Source organism: Heterodontus francisci, chromosome 3 (assembly GCF_036365525.1).
Source record: "Heterodontus francisci isolate sHetFra1 chromosome 3, sHetFra1.hap1, whole genome shotgun sequence".
NCBI lineage: Eukaryota > Metazoa > Chordata > Chondrichthyes > Heterodontiformes > Heterodontidae > Heterodontus > Heterodontus francisci.
In genome coordinates this window covers 31,816,426-31,841,294 of record NC_090373.1, presented here as the reverse complement: position 1 = coordinate 31,841,294, position 24,869 = coordinate 31,816,426, and the positions used below count along the sequence as shown (strand labels likewise).

The window sequence follows — 24,869 nt, the reverse complement described above, 5'->3', positions numbered from 1 at the left end:
CATATCGTACTCGAACTGAGATCTTATGAAGGGGGATGTTCTTGTGATAATATAGATCTTGCTGCTGACACCAAAGTTGTTCGTGTGACGAATATAAATAGCACTCAGAGATTCGAAACAAATAAATGAATGAGTTAAGCAATGTCAGATGGACTTTGCGGCCCAGAAATCATGAAACTTATACCTCACAAAGTGAGCAAAGATGGAAATGGAAATGAGTTGTGGTTATTGACTTATTTCATCAAACTGTTATCAGTGAGGTGAATCAACATTGGGGTGCTCCAAAGAGTATTTGATTCCAAGTTGAAACAGGTCATTTTAACCATGGGTGTGGCCACATGTGGGATATTCTGGAACAGGTTCAGAGTGGAGTCATTCTAGGGGCTGTGGCTGTCAGTTTTTACAGAGAGGCTGAAATTGGTTTTAGAGAAAAGAAGATTAAGAGCAAATATAATCCGGGTCTTTCAGTTGCTGAGGCAATAATGTAAATCATTACAGTTTATTTACTTCGGACTGTGATCACAGAGCTAGACAGCAAAAGTATAAAGTTAACAAGATTCAAGCAAAGTAGATATGAGGGAAAGACTCCCAACAAAAAACAGATAAGTCTAAGCAAACAGGTGAGCAAATATCAGGTTAAGAATGGGATTAACTGAATAAAGCTAACTGCAGACGGTGGTAATCAGATACTCAATGGAACAAGATTGATTGTAAATATTACATAAATTAGCAATTAAATAATTTGTAAAAGAAGGAAAGTCTCGGGGAAGTATTTTTTACTCAAAGTATCCCTCATTATATCAAAGAACACAAATGGCCTTAAGTTCTTTTGCAGAGAGTGGAAAGTTTCCCCCAGATCAGTGAGTCTCGATAGGAATCAGTGAATCTCTGGACTTCAAACCAGTCTGACAGCTGGTTTGGGACTGTCGGAATCCCATAAAACTACACAACTGTATAGGATAAAAGCAAAATCTGCAAATGCTGGAAATCTGAAATAAAAACAGAAAGTGCTGGAAATACTCAGCAGGTCTGACAGCATCTGCGGAGAGAGAAACAGTGTTAACGTTTCGGGTCGATTACCTTTCTGATGCATTGGAGCCTGGTGCATGCATGCTCAAACCGGTAAAACCACGCAATTGATAGACAGTTCTGATGAAAGGTCATCGACCTGAAATGTTAACTTTTGATTCTCTCTCCACAGATGCTGCCAGACCTGTGAGTATTTCCAACACTTTCTGTTTTTATTACAACTGCATAGGAATTGGTTTCCATGCCAATCACATTCACCGGGGGTCACCATCTCTGATTGGACTGTATTCTGGGAGGTTTCATTGCATGGCCTTCTCCTGCCTTCAGTTGCTCCACTCCTAGCGTCCTGCCATTGGTTGCCCCGCGTGTTGATCCTGGCTGCAATCTGACAATAATGGTGGCTACAATACCCACAATTCTCTGTGGTCTAGAAACTGCTCCATCCATCATAAATAAAAACAGAAAATGCTGGAAATACTCAGCAGGTCTGGCAGTATCTGTGGAGAGAGAAACAGAGTTAACGTTTCAGGTCTGTGACCTTTCATTAGAACAGTCTATCCGGCACCTGGTTTTACCTGTTTGAGCGTGCATGCGCCAGGGCTCCATTGCATCCTGGGCACATTGCAGCCCTGCTGATTGATGTGCATCTCGCCAGAGGCTGGAGTGAAATGAAAGATGAAATTCTCCCGATGATTTCTTCCTGGGTTTGCTCATAGGAGTGTCTGGGAGATTAACCTTAAATTCCAGGACAATCCAAGAGAGTTGGCAACCCTATAACAAAGTGATCTCTAAAAAACAAACTAAGTCAAAATTCTCCTCAGTCTGTTCCTTTCTTCAATAAAATGAGGGAATACTTTCAATCAAACCTTATTCTCTGAGACTTTCCTTCCCCTTTGAGGGTTCAGAGAGAGTTTTCTATGTGATAAGTGTCCTCTCTCCTGAGATGTAATAAGTCAAATCACAGGTGGCTTATTGGGCCCAATGGCTTATTTCATTGCACAGTAATTAAATAGGGACCAGTGAGTCTGACCATTTGATTTCCAGCCCAAAGCATAAAATGGCCGTCCACGTGCCTAACTGTGTATGTACAGCTTGTAAGGAACGTGATTGGGAGAACAGCCACTGCATACACTACTTATCCAGCAGACAAATCCAAATAAACAGTTTAAGCACGAGATAATTTGCACAAAAATATCCATGCGGTAGGTCCAAAAACTGCAGTAAACGTACTACAATAACAACTTGTATTTATACAGTGCCTTTATAACATCGTAAAATTACCCCACAGTGTTTCACAGGAACATTATCAGACAAAGTTTGACACTGAGCCACATCAGGAGATGTTAGGGTGGATGACCAAAAGCTTGGTCCAAAGAGTTAGGTTTTAAGGAGCATCTTAAAGGAGGAAAGCGAGGTAGAGAGGTTTAGGGAGGGAAATTCAGAGCTTAGGCCCCAGGCAATTGAAAGCATGACACCAATGATGGAGTGATTAAAATCAGGAATGCACAGGAGGCCAGAATTAGAGGAGCACAGAAATCTCGGGGTGGGGGGGGGCAGTGTGGGGGGGTGGTGGTGGGGAATGGGTGAAGGGGTTGTAGGGATGAAGGAGATTACAGAGGTAGGGAGGGGTGAGGCAATGGAAAGATCTGAACATGAGGATGAAAAGTTTAAGATAAATAATGTTATAAGTTAGGTGGCATTGCACAGCATCTCAGCAAATTTGACCACTGATCAGAGCACCGATAAACAAATTGTCTGTGTTCCTGTTATGGGAAATGTGACTGCTTTGATTAGCTCAGATCACTTGTTCATCAGTGCCTTTGTGCATGCTGGCAGATTGTTTGTTGACCTTGTAATTTTCTGTAGCTTTCAGATGACAGTAGGACAGCTGTTTTAGTTTGAATTTATACTGCTATCCTTGTGCATGAAAGAATAATTCCTTGAAAATACTCTGTCTTTTATTTTCTAGGATTAAAAAAAATGCCACACGCAGTACAATCATTCCTAGCTCTTTTCCTTTCTTCTATTTCTCATTTACTAGATTATTTTTTCCCAGCTGTCTCTTGTCCAGATTCTTTTACGAGTTTAATGAGTTGAGAGAAGGTCCATACAGGAGTGAGCTCAGCCAAGATGATAAGCGCAGTGTCAGCCCTGGCTCAGAGGGCAGCACTTTCGCCTCAGTCAGAAGGTTGTGGGTTCAAGTCCCACTGCAGAGACTTGAGCCCTGTAATCCCGGTTGATACTCCCATTGCAGTACTGAAGGAGCCCTGCACTGTCGATGGTGCTATCTTTCAAATGAGCCATTAAACTGAGGCCCCTTCTACCCCCTTAGGTGGACCCAGAGGACCTTGGCGGAACACAGTAAGAACAGATGCAGACGAAATGCCTCAATTGCAGGAGCTGGAGGCAAATGCTCAAGGCAGATTTGGATGACTGCCTTAATGGCACAGTAAAAATGATAATGATGATCATAGGATTGTAGGGACAGGATGTGGCCATTCAATCCCATGAGCCTATTCTAACATTCAGTTAGATCGTGGCTGATCTGTCCCTCAGTTTCATTTACCTGCCTTTGCTCCATAACTCCTGATACCCTTATCCAACAAAAATCTATTAATCTGAAGTTTGAAATTTTCAATTGTTCCGCAGCATCCACAGCCTATTGGGGCAAGAGTTCCGGATATTCACTAACCTTTGTGTGTGGAAGTGCTTCCTGATTTCACTGCTGAATGGCCTGGCTCTGATTTTAAGCAGTGGCTAGTGAGATTACAGTCTATTCCTCTTAATTTGAAGTTGTTTAATTGGAATGATCTGATAATAAGTACTGATTGCTGCGTTATTTACATTGCTTGATTCAAATTATCGGTGAATCAATTTTTCTTTAGTGCAAAATAAACACTTGAGTTATTGGGAGTTGACTGTCAAGGAGATGGGCGTATTGTCATGTACGCATTAATAAGAATGATCTTGTCAGGACTGAACTACGTGTATGTCTTTGCAGCTTGGAATCATTTCTGTACGGGCTGCACGCATTATTTAAAGGAGATTTCAGATTCACTGCCAAGCAGGAATGGATCTTTGAAGACATAGACCTGCTTCACAGGGTCGTTGCCCCAGGAATCCGAATGTCCCTGAAGCTTCATCAGGTAAATCTGCTGTTCAGATGCTCCTTGATCAGGGTGAGATACATTGACTAGGCACGTCAGTAAGCCCCAGGGATGTAGTGAATACAGTACATTCTCCACAGGAGTTGCCTGATAGCATAATTTGGTTAACAGGCTTATAGAACTAGAAACATAGAATGAAATAGCACAGAAGGTGCCATTGAGCCCATCATACCTGTGCTGGCTCTTTGAAAGAGCTATCCAGTTAGTCCTGCTCACCTGATCTTTCCCCATAACCTTGGAAAAAGTATTTGAAGCATTAGCGAAAATATTTATCAGACAGACCTGCTAGACGGGACGATATTATTCAGGGAGGCAGCACTTTGGACACAAATCCTTGTTGGAGAGAAGGCCTCGGGACCGGCAGGTCCATCTTTACCTCCAACTCATGGCCATTGAGGGAGACTCCACTTGCCACGGCACAGCCTGGCTAAATCCCACTTCTAGAAGTAAATACTTAGGGCTCCCACCCGGCAGAAACAGGGCACTGACACCTCAAAAATGGCAGGGAATGACTTACTGTTCCTGTCCAGCCGTTGCAATCTCTATTCCACCCAGCCACCCTGGGGTCATTGCTGAGGGAGGTGCCAGAGCACCCTGACTTCTGGGTCAGGGGACTCCCCTTTTACAACATCATCAGGGTACAATGATGTACAGAGAAGTATGCCCCCTCCCCCAACCCTTATCTGTATTTTAGGACAGAACTGGCCACTGTTTGTGCTCCCTCTCAGTGTCAGGAGGCACAGGGTCTGCAGCGAGTACCTCCTGTTCCATCTGTGCTGCCGATGAGAAAAGAGCAGGGTCCCGCAGTCAGCATGCTACACTTCAGCTTCTTTTCGTTGCAAAATCACAGCCCCTCATGTTGTACCGGGAGCCATGGTGGAAACTCACCTTTGGTGTGGGTCAGAGTGTCGTCTCGGGGAGAACTCAGAGTGCACTCTGTAGGAAAGAATCAGAGGCTGTGCAGTTGGCCTTGATCTCCAGATCACTTGTTTCATCATTTATTGAAATTCATTCTCAGTATATGGGGACTGCTGGCAAGACTGGCACTTATTTCCCAGCCCTAGTTGCCCTGAGAAGCTGGTGTTGAGTGTTCTTGAACCATTGGTAACAGTTTTGATTCAACTGAGGGGCTCATTAGGCCACTTCAGAGGGAAGTTCGTATGGGATTGGAGTCACATATAGGCCCATTCTGGGTAAAAACATCAGGTTTCCTTCCCTGAAGGATATAAGTGAAGCAGTTGGGTTTTTGTGACAATCTGACAGCTTCATGGTCACTTTTACTGATACTGTTTTTCACATCAGATTTTTAAAGAATTGTATTCAAACTCTCAAACTACCATGGCAGGAGTTGAACCCACAGATTAGTCCAGTAACATAGACTGTTATACGAGCGTACCCTAAAGATTGAAGTGAAGTTGACTGCAGGGTAATTTCCCGAGCAGGCAATGTCATGGGGAAGGGGAAACCCATTCCCTCTGGGTCTGGCATCAGCTACAGACACTGCACAGATATTTAATTGGAACAAGCAAGGGTTTCCTGTTTGCATTCCAAAGCTGTTTATGCCTCCTGAGAGCAGATTTGTGGATTTATACAGTGGAAGGAATCTAATCTGTAGGTTCCATGTTTGCCAAAGTAATGCCTTGGGCTTAAGTATTCGGATCCAAACATTGTTCAGTGATATTACCTGCACAACACTGGGCAGCAAGACAGGCTGCTATCATGACTCGGAATCGTGCTGCTGATCACTGTGCCACCTACTGTCAGTAATCCACCAATGAAGAAGACTTTATTAAATCAAAGCAGCAGTAGAGTATTGGACAGTCGACTGGTATGCTACACACTGTGCAAGGCTAACACACTGTGCGCAAAGGAAAATAGGAACAGGAGTAGGCCGTTTAACCCCTCGATCCTGTTCCACCATTCAATGAAATAATGGCTGATCTACGACCTACCTCTGAACACCCACCTTTTCCCCCTATCCCTTAATACCTTTGGGTAACAAAAATCTAATAGTCTTAGATTTAAAATTAGCAATTGATCTAGCATTAGTTGCCCTTTGTGAAAGAGACTTCTAAACTTCTTTCATCCTTTGCATTTAGAAGTGTTTACTAATTTCACTCCTGAAAGGTTTGGCTCTAATTTTTAGACTATGTCGCCTAGTCCTAAATTTTCCCAACCAGCGGAAATAATTTCTCTCTATCTACCCTATCAGTTCCCCTTAATGTCTTGATCAAATCACCCCTTATCTTTCTAAATTCCAGGGAATACAACCCTAGTTTGTGCAATCTCTCCTCATCCAAGTATCATTCTGGTAAACAATGCCTCCAAGGAGTGCCTCCATATCCTTCCAAAGGAGTGATACCCAGAATGGCGTTCAGTCCTCCAGGTGTGGTCCGACCAGGGCTTTGCAAAGCTGAAACATGGCTTCTTCCCTCTTGTATTCTAGTCCTCTAGATAGAAAGGCCTCCATTCCATTAGCCTTTTTGAATATTTTCTCACCTGTTCATGACATTTTAATGATCTATGTGCCTGGAACCCCAAGTCTCTGACTTCCACTGTTTCTAGTTTTTCACCATTTAGAAAGTAATCCTGTTCAGTCCTTTCTGGTGCAAAGTGGATGACCTCACATTTGTCTACATTGAAATCCATTTGCCACAGTTTTGCCCATTAATTTAATCTACCAATATCTCTTCGTAATGTTATGCTTCCATCTACACTGCTTACAATGCCGCCTATCTTTGTGTCATAAGCAAACTTGGATATGTAGATTTCTGTCCCATCATCTCAGTCATTAATAAATTAGTGAATAGTTGAGGCCCTAAAATATATTCTTGCGGGACATCACTAGTCACATCCTGCCAATTAGAGTACCTGCCTATTATCCCTACTCTCTGACTCCTTCCGTTCAGCCACTTACCTAACCAGGTCACTAATTTGCTTTCAATTCCATGGACTTCAACTTTAGCTCTAACAGTCTCTTCTTAGGAACGTTATCAAATGCCTTCTGAAAGACTGTATAAATAAAAACCATAGATATTGCCATACCCACTACTTTAGTCACCTCTTCAAAAAAAATCAATCAGGTTCGTCAGGCATGACTTTTACAAGTCCATGCTGCTCTCTCTGATCAAGTGAAAATTTTCAAGCTGTTCAGTCACCCGATCCTTAATTATAGACTCTAGTATTTTACAACGACAGATGTTAGGCTAACTGGTCTATAATTCCTGGGTTTTTCCCTCTCATGTTTCTTATATAGCAGAGAGACATGCACAATTTCCCAATCTAAAGGAACTCTTCCCAAATTGAGAGAGCTTTGCAAGATTATATTTAGGGCACCTGCAATATTCTCACCTACTTACTTTAAAACTCTGGGATGGAACACATCTGGTCCTGGGGAATTGTTGCTCTTTAGTGCCATTATTTTCTTCATTACTGTTATTTTGCTTATGTTAATTTTAGTGAGTCCCTGTCCATGATTCAACATTAGTTTCCTTGGGATTTCTGACATGCTGACCTCTTGCCCTACTGTAAGTACTGATGCAAAGTAATTATTCAACCTGTCCACCATTTCCTTATTTTCATGGACAATATCACCATTATCAGTTTTCAAGGAGCCCACATTGCTCCTGACTACCCTTTTTCTCCTATTATAATTGTAAAAATTATGGGGGGGAAGGCTGACACACAATACACTGTGCAAGGCTGATACACAGCAGACTTGCAAGGAAAGAAACTAGGGATGCAGTAGGAGAGAGAGACTGGGGTCATAAGGAGAGAAAGAGAGACTGGGATCACAGAGAAAGATAGGCTGGGGTCACAGAGAAAGAGAGACTGGGGTCATAAGGAGAGAAAGAGAGACTGGGATCACAGAGAGAAAAAGCGGCTGGGATCACAGAGAGAAAGAGAGGCTGGGGTCACAGAGAAAGAGAGGCTGGGGTCACAGAGAAAGAGAGGCTGGGGTCACAGAGAAAGAGAGGCTGGGGTCACAGAGAAAGAGAGGCTGGGGTCACAGAGAAAGAGAGGCTGGGGTCATAAGGAGAGAAAGAGAGACTGGGATCACAGAGAAAGAGAGACTGGGATCACAGAGAAAGAGAGGCTGGGGTCACAGAGAAAGAGAGGCTGGGGTCACAGAGAAAGAGAGGCTGGGGTCACAGAGAAAGAGAGGCTGGGGTCACAGAGAAAGAGAGGCTGGGGTCATAAGGAGAGAAAGAGAGACTGGGATCACAGAGAAAGAGAGACTGGGATCACAGAGAAAGAGAGGCTGGGGTCACAGAGAAAGAGAGGCTGGGGTCACAGAGAAAGAGAGGCTGGGGTCACAGAGAAAGAGAGGCTGGGGTCATAAGGAGAGAAAGAGAGACTGGGATCACACAGAGAAAAAGCGGCTGGGATCACAGTGAGAAAGAGAGGCTGGAGTCACAGAGAGAGAAAGAGCGGCTGGGGTCACAGGGAGATAGAGAGGCTAGGGTCACAGAGAAAAAGAGAGACTGGGATCACAGAGAGAGAAAGAGAGGCTGAGGCCACAGAGATGGAAGAACTGAGGTCACAGAGAAAGAAAGAGGCTGGGATCACAGAGAGAGAGAACAGTTGAGCTGATTGAGGGAAGAGGCCATGAGGTAAAGGAAATGCACCCTGGTTTTTATAGTGAGAATGGAATATAGTGCTGATAAAACCTGCTCAGCACAGCAGCTGCTTCACAGTGGGGGCTTGGGGGAGTAGGTTCTCATCACATTCTCAAACTGCGGACCCAAGAAGTCTCTCCGATTATGCAGAGTGCCGTTGAATCTGTTACGATTGTCTTTTCTATGTCCAGGACCACTTCACCTCATCTGATGAATACGAGGATCCTGATATGCTGTATGAGGCCATCAGCAGCCACGAGCGGACACTGGTCATCTGTCATGAGGGAGACCCGCTGTGGCGCCAGTCCATCCTGTCAAATGCAGAGGCTCTGCTTGCGCTCAGGCATGTGGTTGATGATGGAGCTGATGAGTACAAGATAATTATGCTTCATCGACGCTATCTCAGCTTTAAAGTGGTGAAGGTAGTTACCGTCAATATATACTTCTCATCCACATATACCGAACAGGCTGAGTTCTTTTCTCTAGAAATGGGGAGGCTGAGGGTGACCTAATAGATGTCCGCTGTGGCTCAGTGGTAGTACACTTACCTCTGAGTAATAAGGTCATGAATTTAAACCTCACTCCAGAGACTTGAGCTCATAATCCAGTCTGACACTCCAGTGCAGTATGGAGTGAGCACTGCACCATTGGAGGAGCAGTTTCACGGATGGACTGTTAAACTGAGGCTCCCTCTGCCCTCTCAGGTGGACGTAAAAGATTCCATAGCACAATTTCAAAGAAGAGCAGGGGAGTTTTCCTGGCCAATATTTATCCCTCAAACAACATCACTAAAACATATTATTTGGTCATTATCTCCTCGTTATTTGTGGGAGTTTGCTGTGTGCTAATTGGCTGTCGCATTTCCTACATTACAATAGTGACTATACTTCAAAAGTAAGTCATTGGCTGTATACCACTTTGGGATGACCTACGGTCATGAAAGGAGCTGTAGAAATGCGTCTTTTTTGTGGTCTTTAAAATTATGAAGGATAAACGTAGAGAAGATGTTTCCACATGTGGGGGAGATCAAAACTAGAAGCCATAAATCGGATCCAACTGCTTGACGCTGGTGTTTATGCTCCACATGAGCTTTTTCCCACCCTTGTTCATCTAACCCTTTTAAGATAAACTTCTATTCCTTTCTCCAGCATGTACTTATCAAGCTTCTACTTAAATGCTTCTTTACTATTTGCTTCAACTACTCTGTGTGGCAGTGAGTTCCACATTGTCTGAGTAAAGAAGTTTCTCCCGAACTCCCTATTGGATTTATTACTTGTCTTATCTCATATTTATGGCCCATCTTGCTTCCAAGATCAGCACCCCTCGGTGTAGCATTTGTTTTATTAATATTCATCGTGTTATGATCCCGTTAGGGACCTTTAACTTTTAAAAAGAGAAAATCGAATTCACAGTTATTACTGAAAGAATTATGCCACAAGATTTCAATTTTTAAACAAAAATATTATTATATAAGAGTTAAACAAAGCAAAACACTACTAACCTAACACTACAATTTGGAAACATTTATACTTTAAACTCAAAATCTTACAGAACATGAAACTGTGTGCTTTGAACACTAAATCTCAACAGACACTCCTGTTTGACTGTTACTTTCATCCCAAAATGTCCCCTATACGTTACAGGATTTTGGCAGTTTGTTCGCTTCTCCTGGGACCAATCCAAAATGTACCACAGCTCTTAGGAATTCACTTCGATTTCCTTAATTCCTTAGCAATCTGCTGAGGTATCAGCTCTCCCAGATCTGGACTTCCCAGCTTGAGCACGGGCTTTACTCCAAACACAAACACCCCTGGTTCCCAATGGCTTCTTTGCTCCTGAGTTCAACTGACTTCCAAAAGCCAACTGCTTTTCTGAAGCCAATAGCTTTCCAAAAGCCAACTACTTGTCCAAAGGCTAACTGATTGACTGTGTCAGCAAGCACACAGATCAAAATCCCAACAGGCACCCCTGCATCATCTAGCTCTAGAGCAAAATAGTACACGTGGGATGTCCCAGATAGCAATTTAAACTAATTATTTCCAACTCCAAATCTTCTCTTTGATCTCGGAAATTATATGAATAATGTAAACCCTTAAGGTAGCTGTAGACACACCATCTCCATCATCAAGAGGGATTCCCATTGTGTAGGGTCTTTACACTTCCCATTAGGACCTTACTAAATAAACATGGGCCACCTTTTGATTTGTAAACATCCTAGGTTTGTTTGCTAGCTTCTCAAACCAAGTGTTTTCATTTGTCTTACGTTAAAAAAAATTCAATTCCCAAAGTAAAAGTTACCTCCAGAAAATTAATATAACCATGAACCAGATGATCGTAACATAGTGCTGTATCAATATTGTACATTAAGAGGACTTTTTCCCTTCTCTTGCAATAGGTCAATAAAGAATGTGTGAAGGGGCTGTGGGCAGGACAGCAACTAGAGCTGGTGTTCCTCCAGAATCGCAACCCGGAACGAGGCAGCATACAGAATGCCAAGCAGGCCTTGAGAAACATGATCAATTCTTCATGTGATCAGCCGATTGGTTACCCGATTTACGTCTCGCCTCTTACTACATCCTACGCTGGATCACACAAACAGCTCAAGAACATCTGGGGAGGTCCAATCAGTTTGGAGAATCTTAACCTCTGGTTCACTTCCAGGTGGCAGAAGTAAGTGTTGGTCTGCATTGATTCCTGGTCCCTCAATTCCACCAATTTACAATTCTCACCCATGAATTCAGTTCCCTTCATGGTCTTGCCCCTCCCTACCTCTGCAACCTCCTCCAGCAGAACAACATCTTCCTCTCCATTCCGAACTCTGTACTCCTCCAATTCCGGGCTGGGCTCTGGAGCTCCACCATTGGCAGCTGTGAGACCCATAACTCTGGAATTCAATCCCTAAACCTCTCTGTTTCTCCCCAGCCCTCTCCTCATTCATGACAGTCTTTAAAACTTACATTAAAGGCGTAATATAAATATCAGTTGTTGAAATTCCTATTTGATAAATAGACAGTTTAAAATAGTCTTGTTTGGTCTGACAATCTCATATGCAGACACCCCTAGGGTTTATGAGACAGCAATGCTTTTTACATTGTCACCAGTGATGGGAGGCCTGCAACTGCATGCTGAAGACTCAAAACATTTTTTTTTTTGCCTTTTCATTTAACCATTTATTAGCAAATTTCCTGAGATATAACCTTTGGAAGGGATCAGACTCCCCACCCCAGCTCTTTGGTCCTTCAGCTTCCACTGGCAGCATTGCAGACTTCACAGTGAAGCTGAGGGGGTATTGTAGGCCCAAACCCCTCCAGCCACCGTTCTCATGCAGAATCCACAATGCCGACCACCCTCTGCATACATCTTAGTCTTCCCACAGAAGAAGCAGGCGTATTTGGCGTGTTGGCTAATCTCAATTTTCTTTACCATTTTGCAACCCTCTTCTTTGTGAAGACAGAAACAAAAAACTCATTAAGAACCCTGCCCACATCTTCTGCATCCACGTATAAGTTCCCTTGTACATCTCTGATAGGCCTGACCCTTTCCTTAGTTATTCTCTTGCTCTTAATGTACTGATAAAACATCTTCAGGTTTTCCTTGATTTTACCTGCCAATAATTTTTCATGTCCTCTCTTTGCTTTTCTAATTTCCTTTTTTACTTCACTCCTGCACTTTCTATACTCCTCTAGGCTTTCTAAAGTATTAAGATTTTTGTACGGGAAGTTTTGAGGCAGCGGAGCAGAAGCTGCGGCTGGAGCACTAAATTGCTCAGAAACAGTGGAGTGACCACACTGACACCTATTATGTGGTGGCTAGACAGCCCATAGATAGCAGAGGGGAACAGAGGTCACAATTTGTCACAGTAATTTGTTGCATTTTTAGAGATGGGAAGAGGGTGCACATGCCAGATTTTTAATAAAATGCTGAGATACTAAATGAGGTACTTTGCATCCATCTTTACTAAAGACGAGGATGCAGTCAAGGTAGCAGTAAAGCAGGAGACAATAGCGATATAGGATAGGATAAACATAGATAAAGAAGAGGTACTTAAAAGGTTGACAGTCCTCAAAGTAGATAAGTCACCAGGACCGAATAGGATGTATCCTAGGTTACTGAAAGAAATAAGGGTGGAAATTGTGGAGGCGTCTGGCTAAAATCTTCCATTCCTCCTTGGCTATGGTTGGTGGAGGTGGGGGGGGGGGGGGGGGGATGGGAGTGCCAGTAGAATAGTGGATTACAAATGTTGCACCCCTGTTGAAAAAAGAAGAGGGCTAGATTCAGGAACTACAATCCAGCCAGCTTAACATAGGTGGTGGGGAAACTTCGAGATACAATAATCCAGGACAAAATTAATTGGCATTTGGATAAGCCTGAATTAACACATGAAAGTTAACCCGGATTTGTTAAAGGAAAATGGTGTTTGACTGACTTTCTTTGATGAAGTAATGAAAACAGTGGATGAGGGTTGATCTCATTAAAGTCACAAATGACATTCTGTTTGAATGCGACGAAGGTAAACTATCCCTCCTCGTACTTCTCAACCAGTCTAGAGCCTTTGACACGGTTGATCATATCATCCTGCTTCAATGCCTCTCCACCAGCGTCCAGCTGGATACATTTGCCAGGTTCTGTTCTTATCTATCGAATGATAGTCAGAGAATCACCTGCAATGGCTTCTCTTCCTGCTCCTGCATCGTCACCTCTGAAACCCAACCCCCCCACCATGCCAACACAGGATCTATCCTTTGACCCCTATTATTTCTCATCTACATGCTACCCCTTGGCAACATTATCCGGAATCACAGTGCCATTTTCCACATGTACACTGATGACATCCAGGTCTATCTCACCACCACCTCTCTCAACCTTTCCACTGTCACTAAATTGTTAGATTGCTAGTCCAAAACCTAGTATTGGATGAGCAGGAAATTTCTTCCAATTAACTTTTGGGACAACCGATGCCATTGTCTTCAGTTCCCACTACAAGTTTGCTGATGATACAAAGCTTGGTGGAAATGTAAGCTGCGGGGAGGACATAGAGAGAGGCTGCAAAGAGATATAGACAGTGTCATGCAGGCCCCCACCTGCCAAGAATGAGGCACATATATTTCACCACATAGACATTAAATTTTAAAATTGTTACTGGGAAGAAAAGAAGGCCTATTACAAGGGGTTGCCAAGCCCCTGGCTGGAAAGACAATTTTTTCATACTAGCAGACAGTGTTAGAACAAAGGAACCAGTGCTTGCCTCAATACACAGAAGAGACCTGGTCAAACCTGTTGGTCATGTGACCACCTGCTGACCAACTAGGGGAATTTTAAATTGGAGAAACGTGTTTGAAGACAGAAAGCTGTTTGTTCCTGTACTGACAAGACCTCTTGTGGTTGGCTTGCCGCTGCCTCTCCTGTCTGCTCTCATCTCTCTCACCAGCTTTGAAATCCACTGAAGACATATGAACCCCAAGAGAGAAAAGTCTCCTCCAGTGAACAAGGTTTAAGAAGAATACTGGGCCCCAACGAAAAGCAAGATCTACCTACAAGCAAAGACTACAGCGAGCTCCAAGCACAGTAACAAAAACCCCTCTTCAGAGATTGCCTCAAACCACATGCGTATGCATGCTAGCACGGGACATGGCGTGTATCTGTAAGCGTTAACCGTATTAGAGTTTAAGTTTTAATAAATTTCACTTTTCTTCTTTAAACCTAAGAAAGCCTCTTTGCGCTCATTTCTTTGCCTTATGATGGGAAAGCGGTGAATAAGGATTCACCAAGAGGGAGCTAAAACACCGTGTGTTTAACACAAACCCCTGTTACAATAAGACTAGGTGAAGACTAAAAGGGACCCCTAGACACCTTTCTCACCTGGTCGTAACAGAAGTTTGGGTGCTAGCATCCGGAATTTTACCCACAGACAAACGAGAGAAATTGGAAATGGGAAGCCAAATTGTTCCCAATCAAAAAAAAGCAAGATTAATACAGGTTTTCTTGTGGTTGTGTGTGATTGAACGCTAACATGTCTGCAACTGAAACGAGTAGCTCTCCAAGCCAGGCTGAAGTAACTTGGGATAAGTGAAAGCACTGTGTATGGTGGAGTTGAGAAAAATGGCTGAGCAGTGTGGGATCACTGTACGTGGCAAGGCTAGGAAGTCTGAACTTCTAAGGCTAGTGGCCAACCATTTTTCCCTTGAATGTGAAGAAGCAGAAGCAGTGTTAGAAGTAGACCCAGACAGGGTGCAGCTGGCAAAGATATAATTGGAACAAAGGAAATTTGAATTAGATGACAGGGAAAGAGAAAGAAAAATGGAGAGACAGGAAAAAGAAAGGGAGAGACAGGAAAAAGAGAGAGGGGCAGGAAAGGGAGAAAGAAAGAGCCTTCTAGAAGGTACATGAAGAAACAGACAGGAAAGAGAAAGAGAGAGGCAGGAGAGAGAGAGAGAAAGAATATTCCAGAAAGAATATGCAGAAAGAGAGCTGAAGCAGCTTGAGTTAACTAGGGGGCGACAGAGTAACCCCAGTGAAAGCATGGCCAATATGGAGGAGCGTAATTCAGGGCTGGGTACAAAATTGCTAAAACTCGCCCAACTAATTTCAAAATTAAATGAGGAAGATGTGGAAGCGTTTTTTGTGTCTTTTGAGAAACTGGCAAGGCAGCTAAAATGGCCAGCTGAGACCTGGTCTCTTTTAATACAAAGTAAGCTAACTGGAAAAACCCATGACGTTTATTCAAACATATCTGGAGTTTGAAAGAAGTAAGCAGCTGGCTTTTGACCAGTGGCTGAAGGCTCTTAAAATACAGCTCAGCTATGAGACTCTCAGAGAAATAATTCTGTTAGAGGAATTTAAAAACTCTCTCCCACTATCAATAAAGACCCATGTAGAGGAGCAGCAGGTTCAGGGAGCCCGGCAACCAGCCGCTTTCAAGCCGATGAGTTTGCTTTAATTTCTTCCCGGGGGCGAACCTTTCCTAATCACCCCCACAAATCCAAAAAGGACAAAAGGTGGGAAGGTGATCTCCGCCCAGGCAGTCCTGGGAGAGAAAGGAAAGCAGGAGACACAGGGGGCCTTCCAGCCAAAAAAAATGCTGTGAGCAAGAGTGAGACCCGGAGACCTGTGTGCTTCCAGTGTGATGAGGCAGGGCATTTAAAAGCTGACTGCTGGAAACTAAAGGGAAAATCGGTAGGGTTAATCAGGGCACACCCGCTCAGTGAAGACGGGACCCTGATGAAAAGCACAGAGCAAGTTGTGGCTTTAACTGCAGTAAGAGTGCAACCCAGGAAGCTTACTACGGACAGTGCAGGAAAAGTTAATAGGATTCCTGAAGGTTATCAGGATTTTGTGTTTAAAGGGAAAGTAACCCCATACCACTCGAGTGGGGCAAGCAAGCCCATAATAATCCTCAGGGACACAGGGGCCACCAGATCTCTTTTACTGGGAAAAGGCCTGATCTTTCCCCCAGAGAATGCCGTGAACACCAAAATGCTGGTGAATGGTATTGGAGGGCAGTGTATGCCTGTACCTGTAAACCGAGTGCACCTGGAGTGCGATCTAGTTTCGGGACCGGTGACCGTAGGGATTGCCCCTAATTTGCCTGTGGACGGGGTTCACCTGCTCCTGGGTAATGATCTGGTGGGGGTGAAGGTGGTTGTCCCCTCTCCAGTAGTGAAAGAAAGACCGCAGGAGGTCAGAGACACAGCGCAGTGGCAGGAGACGGTCCCCTGTAGTGTCCCTGAATGTGTAGTGGTTCAGTCCATGATCAAACCAGCTCCCCCACAGGAGACTACATTGGCACTGCAGGGAGATGACCATGAGATCTGCCTGTCCAAGATTTTCTTTGGAAAGTTAGGAGACCAGGGAATGAATTAAATGGATTTTCCCTGGGTGAGGCTCAGTGAGCCGACCCAGTATTGCGAGAGTTAGCACAGGCTGCCCAGTCTGAAAGTGAAGCAGAGGGAGTCCCTGATTGCTACTTTTTAAAGAATGAGGTACTGATGAGGAAATGGAGTTCTCCTCACAGACCTGAGGGCAAGGAGAGGACAGTAGTTCACCAGTTAGTGGTGCCACAGAGGTACCAGGGACAAATATTAAGAAGGGCCCACGAGACTACAGTGACTGTACATGCCAGTATATGAAAGACCAAAGCCCACATAAGACAGCAGTTCGACTGGCCAAAACTCCACAAGTATGTGGTGGAGTACTGCAGGAGTTGCCACATGTGCCAGGTTGAGGGGAAACCCCAACCTACAGTGAAACCTGCACCCCTAAGTCCTGTACCGGTGTTAGGAGGACCCTCCAGCCGAGGGCTGGTGAACTGTAAGGAACCCCCACCGAGAACAAAAGGGGACAGGCAGGCACATGGCTGGCAAAAGTTTAGAAAGAGAGGGGAAAAAGTGACCAAGAGAACGCGTTAAAGGAAGTACGGGAGGAATCCTGGATGAAAACCCCTACTGTGGGAAGGTATTTCAAAGGTAAATGTTTTTTGTGGGGGGTGGGTGGCGTTGGGGCAAATAATGTTCTGGGGGGGTGAAGGGGCGATCAAATTTTTATTGCAACAGTGGGGCGGGGGCATGCCTTTAAAAATTTAAAGGGTTGGCTGCCCTTTAGAAATGGCGACAGCGCCTACGCAGAGGCAGCTGACGCCATTGCTGGTGTTGGCGAGCCCACCCCCTCCACGTGATTCAGGCCGGTTGTGTGCTGACCTGGTATTTAAATGAGCCGCCACGTGTCTGATCTCGGTGCGTGGCCTGCACATGCGGCAGCGGGCGCTTAAAATCCAGCCCGTAGTGTTCTCCTTTTCTGCTCCCCACCAGTATTTATCCCCCCTAACCTGTCCTAGTTGTTACAATCATAGAAAGTTTACAGCATAGAAAGAGGCCACTTGGCCCATCGTGTCTGCGCCGGCCGAGGGAAAAACAAAAGAGTCACCCAGCTTAATCCCACTTTCCAGGATTTGGTCCATAGTCCTGCAGGTTATGGCACTTCAGGTGCACCTCCAGGCACCTTTTAATTGAGATGAGGTTTTTCTGCCTCGACCACCCTTTCAGGCAGTGAATTCCAGACCCCCAACACCCGCTGGGTAAAAAAACTGCACTCATGGCATTCTCTCATGAGCCTTGACTCTCATCAGGGTGTTTATCCTATGTGGCCATGACAAAGGTAAACTTTCCCTCCTCGTCCTTCTCAACCTGTCTGCAGCCTTTGACATGGTTGACCACACCATCCACCTTCAAAGCCTCTCCACTGTTGTCCAGCTTGGAGGAACTGCACTCATCTGATTCCATTCCTATCTAGCTAAACACAGCCAGAGAATTACTTGCAATAGCTTCTCTTTCTGCTCGGACACCATCACCTCTAGTGGCCCCCAAGGATCTAACTTTGGCTCCCTCCTATTTCTAATCTATATGCTCTTTTTTTTTATTATTCGTTTTTGGGGATGTGGGTGTCACTGGCCAGGCAAGCATTTATTGCCCATCCCCAATTGCCCATGAGAAGGTGGTGGTGAGATGCATTCTTGAATTGCTGCAGTCCATGTGGGGTAGGTACACCTACAGTAAGAAGGGAGTTCCAGGATATTGATCCAGCGACAGTGAAGGAACAGTGAAACAGTTCCAAATCAGGATGGTATGTGGCTTGGAGGGGAACTTGCAGGTGGTTGTGATCCCATGCTTCTGCTGCCTTTGTCCTTCTAGTTGGTAGAGATCGCGGGTTTGGAAGGTCCTGTGTGATATACATAAATGATTTGGAGGAAAGTATAGGTGGTCTGATTAGCAAGTTTGCAGACGACACTAAGATTGGTGGAGTAGCAGATAGTGAAGGGGACTGTCAGAGAATACAGCAGAATATAGATAGATTGGAGAGTTGGGCAGAGAAATGGCAGATGGAGTTCAATCAGGGCAAATGCGAGGTGATGCATTTTGGAAGATCCAATTCAAGAGTGAACTATACAGTAAATGGAAAAGTCCTGGGGAAAATTGATGTACAGAGAGATTTGGGTGTTCAGGTCCATTGTTCCCCGAAGGTGGCAACGCAGGTCAATAGAGTGGTCAAGAAGGCATACGGCATGCTTTCCTTCATCGGACGGGGTATTGAGTACAAGAGTTGGCAGGTCATGTTACAGTTGTATAGGACTTTGGTTCGGCCACATTTGGAATACTGCGTGCAGTTCTGGTCGCCACATTACCAAAAGGATGTAGATGCTTTGGAGAGGGTGCAGAGGAGGTTCACCAGGATGTTGCCTGGTATGGAGGGCGCTAGCTATGAAGAGAGGTTGAGTAGATTAGGATTATTTTCATTAGAAAGACGGAGGTTGAGGGGGGACCTGATTGAGGTGTACAAAATCATGAGAGGTATAGACAGGGTGGATAGCAAGAAGCTTTTTCCCAGAGTGGGGGATTCAATTACTGGGGGTCACGAGTTCAAAGTGAGAGGGGAAAAGTTTAGGGGGGATATGCGTGGAAAGTTCTTTACGCAGAGGGTGGTGGGTGCCTGGAACGCGTTGCCAGCGGAGGTGGTAGACGCGGGCACGATAGCGTCTTTTAAGATGTATCTAGACAGATACATGAATGGGCAGGAAGCAAAGATACAGATCCTTAGAAAATAGGCGACATGTTTAGATCGAGGATCTGGATCGGCGCAGGCTTGGAGGGCCGTAGGGCCTGTTCCTGTGCTGTAATTTTCTTTGTTCTTTGTTCTTTTTGTCTGGTCAGCCAACCTCGAAAAATTTGCAAAGTTAAACCCCACATTCTCCCATGTAAATGCAGACACTAGGAGCACCCCACCAGAGTTGCTGACAGCATTTACAAGAACCTGCAGAGACAAAGACAGTCCTCTAGGGGACACAGAAACTGTGAGGATGATGCCTCACCTAGTCGAAGTGCCACAGGAGAGTGCAGTCAAATCTGCACACATACCTGCAGGTCAGTGTGTCCCAGCGAACAAAGGGTAGATTTACAAAGTCTCCTCCCCCACAGTCAGAGAAAAAGGGAACCACCCATCCCCTGAAATCAAAAGCCTTGGCATGACTCAGCAAAGCACTGAAAGAGAGTTCAGGATAGACCCACCCACTACTAACTCTCCTAGAAAAAAACATTGCCTCAACAGGAACAAAATCCTAGGCAGTCATGGCAATGGGCAAACTAAAGAAAAGCATCCCCAAAGAACCACATGGCTACTGGGATGCCAAAAAGGGGAAATTAAAGCAGCATTGGCACCCTGAAAAGACTACTTTTAATAGGCTTTCAGATTGATGAATGAATGGAAATGAATGAGAGAAATGCGTGGTTTTTCTTTCTATATCTTATATTTCTCTCAAACCTTTTGATGAAATGCGCCTTTTTTTTTCAAATCACATTTGTTCGTCTCGATGTGGAGGTGTCATGCAGACCCCCACCTACCAAGAATAAGCAACATATATTTCTCCACACGGACATTAAATTTTAAAATTGTTACTGGGAAGAAAAGAAGGCCTATTACAAAGGGGTTGTCAAGCCCCTGGCTGGAAAGACATTTTTTTTATACCGGCAGAGAGTGTTGGAACAAAGGAACCAGTCCCTGCCCCAATACACAAAAGAGACCTGGTCAAACCCGTTGGTCACGTGACCACCTGCTGGCCAACTAGGGGGGTTTTAAATTGGAGAAACAAGGTTTGAAGACAGAAAGCTGTTTGCTCCTAGACTGACGAGACCTCGTGTGGCTGGCTTGCCGCCGCTTCTCCTGTCTGATCTCATCTCTCTTACCAGCTTCGGAAATCATTGAAGACATATGAACCCCAAGAGAGAAAAGTCTCCTACAGTGAACAAGGATTAAGAAGAATAGTGGGCCCCAACGAAAAGCAAGATCTACCTACAAGCAAAGACGACAGTGAGCTCCAAGCACAGTAACAAAAACCCCTCTTCAGAGATTCCCTCAAACATCTCTTTTTTATTTTTTCTTCTCTTTTCTGTCTCAATTTGCATGTGCGTATCGCGTATGCATGCTAGCGCAGGGCGCAGTGTGTATCTGTAAGCGTTAACCGAATTAGATTGTAAGTTTTAATAAATTTCACTTTTCTTCTTTAAACCTAAGAAAGCCTGTTTGCGCTCATTTCTTTGCCTTATAATTGGAAAGCGGTGAACAAGGATTCACCAAGGGGGAGCTAAAACACAGTGTGTTTAACACAAACCCCTGTTACAATAAAACCAGGTGAAGGCTAAAAGGGACCCCTAGACACCTTTCTCACCTGGTCGTAACAACAGGTTAAGTGAGTGGGCAACAAGATGGCAAATGGAGTATAATGTCGGGAAGTGTGAAATTGTTCACTTTGGTCGTAAAAATAGAAAAGCAGAATATTTTTTAAAAGGTGTAAAACTGGTAAGTGTTGATGTTCAGAGAAACTTAAGGGTACTTGTACAAAGTGCTAAAACTCCTGCCGCAAAATCACAATTTCAGGAACAAAAACACATTAAAACTTGAAGCACACAAAGCCCCACACACAAGCAGGAGGTCCCTTATGCTGTACACTTTAATTCTCCATCCTCACAACGCTCAGTTTTGCTTTAAATACAACCTTACTTTATCAACTAAACACAGAGTAAAACAGCACAGGTTTTTTTTAAATAAAAGGGGAACAAAAACAAATTACATCACTTGTCTTCTTTCTACAGGTACCTTTCAAATCCCTGTAATCAAAAATTAAAGAAAAAGTTAATTCTCACAAATAAACAAAAAGCAACATTCTTTCACACAAAAGAAAATCACAGTCTTTTTCTTTGGCCTCCTTGTCTCGAGAGACAATGGGTAAGCGCCTGGAGGTGGTCAGTGGTTTGTGAAGCAGCGCCTGGAGTGGCTATAAAGGACAATTCTAGAGTGACAGACTCTTCCAGAGGCATTGCAGATAAAATTGGTTGTTGGGGCTGTTCAACAGTTGGCTCTCTCTTTGCGCTTCTGTCTTTTTTTCTGCCAACTGCTAAGTCTCTTCAACTCGCCACTCCTTAGCCCCGCCTTTATGGCTGTCCGCCAGCTCTGGCGACCACTGGCAACTGACTCCCACGACTTGTGGTCAATGTCACAGGACTTTGTGTCGTGTTTGCAGACGTCTTTAAAGCGGAGACATGGACGGCCGGTGGGTCAGGTACCAGTAACGAGCTCGCTGTACAATGTATCCTTGGGGATCCTGCTATCTTCCAAACCATGTAGGTGCGAGGACACAGCCCTGTTTCACGCCGCTCAGGATCGGAAAAGGGTCTGATGAGGCACCGCTATGTTAAATTGTGCCTTTCACATTGTCATGGAATGAGGTGATGATACTTAGTAGCTTTGGTGGACATCCGATCTTTGCTAGTAGTCTGAAGAGACCACGTCTGCTAACGAGGCCAAAGGCTTTGGTGAGATCAATGAAAGCAACGTAGAGAGGCATCTGTTGTTCGTGGCATTTCTCCTGTAGTTGGCGAAGGGAGAACAGCATGTCAATGGCGGATCTCTCTGCTCGAAAGCCGCACTGTGCCTTTTTTTTTATTCATTCATGGGATGTTGGCATCGCTGGCCAGGCTAGCATTTATTGCCCATCCCTAATTGTCCTTGAGAAGGTGGTGGTGAGCTGCCTTCTTGAACCGCTGCAGTCCATGTGGGGTAGGTACACCCACAGTGCTGTTAGGAAGGGAGTTCCAGGATTTTGACCCAGCGACAGTGAAGGAACGGCGATATAGTTCCAAGTCAGGATGGTGTGAGACTTGGAGATGAACTTGCAGGTGGTGATGTTCCCATGTATTTGCTGCCCTTGTCCTTCTAGTTGGTAGAGGTCGTGAATTTGGAAGATGCTGTCTGAGGAGCCTTGGAGCCTCAGGGTAGACACGCTCAGCCAGCTTCTGGAGTCTGTTTAAAATGACTCGAGCGAAGACTTTCCCCACAATGTTGAGCAGGGAGATTCCATGGTAGTTGTTGCAGTCACCGCGGTCACCCTTGTTCTTATAGAGGGTGATGATATTGGCATCGCGCATGTCCTGTGGTACTGCTCCCTCATCCCATCACAGGCAAAGCAGTTCATGGAGTGCTGAGAGTATAGCAGGCTTGGCACACTTGATTGTTTCAGGGGTAATGCCGTCCTTCCGAGGGGCTTTTCCACTGGCTAGAGAATCAATGGCATCACTGAGTTCCAAGTAGTGCCAAGCATTCACACATTATGTGGCAGAGTTTTCGCAGCCTGCAAACTTTCCACAGCTTCAGGGAGATTCAAACAGAATCTTCCATTCTCCTTCATTTCATCTTAACTTATCCTTTTCCCCACGTAAACCAACTTCCAATTCCTGATGTTTATCTGCATTACCCATTCTGTACTGATTCAAAATCTCAAACTCATTCTCACCCAAACACATTACTTCCTGCAAAATTCTCTTCTTTTATCTGAGAGAGATGTGACAACACTTCTGAGCACTGACTTGAAATGTTAACTCTTCTTCTCTCTCCACAGATACTGCCAGACCTGCTGAGTATTTCCAGCACTTGCTATTAGAAATATTAATTCCTATAATGGGTCCCACAAAAATATATAAAGTTCCTACCTGAGTTTTTATTTTCTCAGCCTCATCTGTCCTGTCACTGGTATGACATCAGCCAAACTGCTTTCATCAAGGCCTGCTTATAAGTGGACCCGTGTGTCCACTGTTCTACTTCATCCACTGGATCACCCCCTTCAAGATAACCCAAACCCACCTCTGAGAGGTATTTCCCTGCCACGTGCTTCGTGACTAAGCCATCCATAGTATGTTCTACCATTTCCTTACCTTCAGGGCTCCTGGCTGGCTCGCCAAATTCTGTAAGACCCTCTATCTGGTCTAAAGGTTCTAGCCTTTACTCTGGGTATCAATGGCACACCAACAACTCAGATACTGTTCCACTAGATGTGGTACATCTTTATTATACCACTAAGCAATAGTACAGTCCTTCCCGCTGGTCAATCCACTGGCTAATCTTCTGTGCGCCAACTTCCGGATGGCCAACCACACCACCCTAACCATTGCAGCAAAGATGTTCCTGTGGGCTCTTTCTTTAGACCTTTTTTGCTATGGCCCTTTTCCATATAAGGTAAAACCTGTTTTTAACTCCTTCAAGTGGTCTGCAATTACCTCATTGTCCTTTTGGAAAAACAAGGTATATGGCTACAGGCTTGGGCATCATGTGGGAGTTTCAAAGCCCAATGCTTCAGATAACAAAGACAGTTTCTCTGCTTCATTATCTCTGGCACCATTAGCGATCTTCAGCCTGTTACAGACAGACATGTTTTTTTAACTCTGAATGAGCAAGACCTGGATGTCTTCCCAGATGCCAGCACTTTTTCAGTTTGATTAGTTTTGCAGACCTTGCTAATTCTGACAAGGCACTGTCAAGACTAGAATTGACCATCTTGCCTTGCGTTTTCAAGTCCACAATACAGTTTATTAGATGCCTTCGGTCTGGGTATGCCGATGCTCCACGTTGCCACCACGAGACAAACTCCACATACACAGGACTCCACCACAACTGGTCGACATTCATTAATACAAAAAAAAAAGAACAGTTACATGGTTAAAAAGTGATTGTACATTAAGAGAGTGTGGGAAAATGGCGCACTGACACGGAACACAAAAGTCCGAGTGTATCAAGCCTGTGTCCTCAGTACCTTGCTCTATGGCAGCGAGGCCTGGACAACGTATGTCAGCCAAGAGCGACGTCTCAATTCATTCCATCTTCGCTGCCTCCGGAGAATCCTTGGCATCAGGTGGCAGGATCGTATCTCCACCACAGAAGTCCTCGAGGTGGCCAACATCCCCAGCTTATACACACTACTGAGTCAGCGGCGCTTGAGATGGCTTGGCCATGTGAGCCGCATGGAAGATGGCAGGATCCACAAAGACACATTGTACAGCGAGCTCGCCACTGGTATCAGACCCATCGGCCGTCCATGTCTCCGCTTTAAAGACGTCTGCAAACGTGACATGAAGTCCTGTGACATTGATCACAAGTCGTGGGAGTCAGTTGCCAGCGATCGCCAGAGCTGGCGGGCAGCCATAAAGGTGGGGCTAATGTGTGGCGAGTCGAAGAGACTTAG

General features: G+C 44.7%; 1 protein-coding gene across 1 annotated transcript in view; it reads left to right on the top strand.

Annotated features, from left to right (window-relative positions):
* The window catches only part of LOC137366750 (pecanex-like protein 1), a 329,693-nt gene that overhangs the window by 253,447 nt on the left and 51,377 nt on the right, over nucleotides 1-24,869 (top strand). The window contains exons 29-31 of the mRNA XM_068028407.1: nucleotides 4,031-4,175; nucleotides 9,007-9,237; nucleotides 11,211-11,485. Of these exons, the coding sequence (XP_067884508.1) occupies nucleotides 4,031-4,175; nucleotides 9,007-9,237; nucleotides 11,211-11,485 (651 nt within the window). The remainder of the gene's footprint in view (nucleotides 1-4,030; nucleotides 4,176-9,006; nucleotides 9,238-11,210; nucleotides 11,486-24,869) is intronic.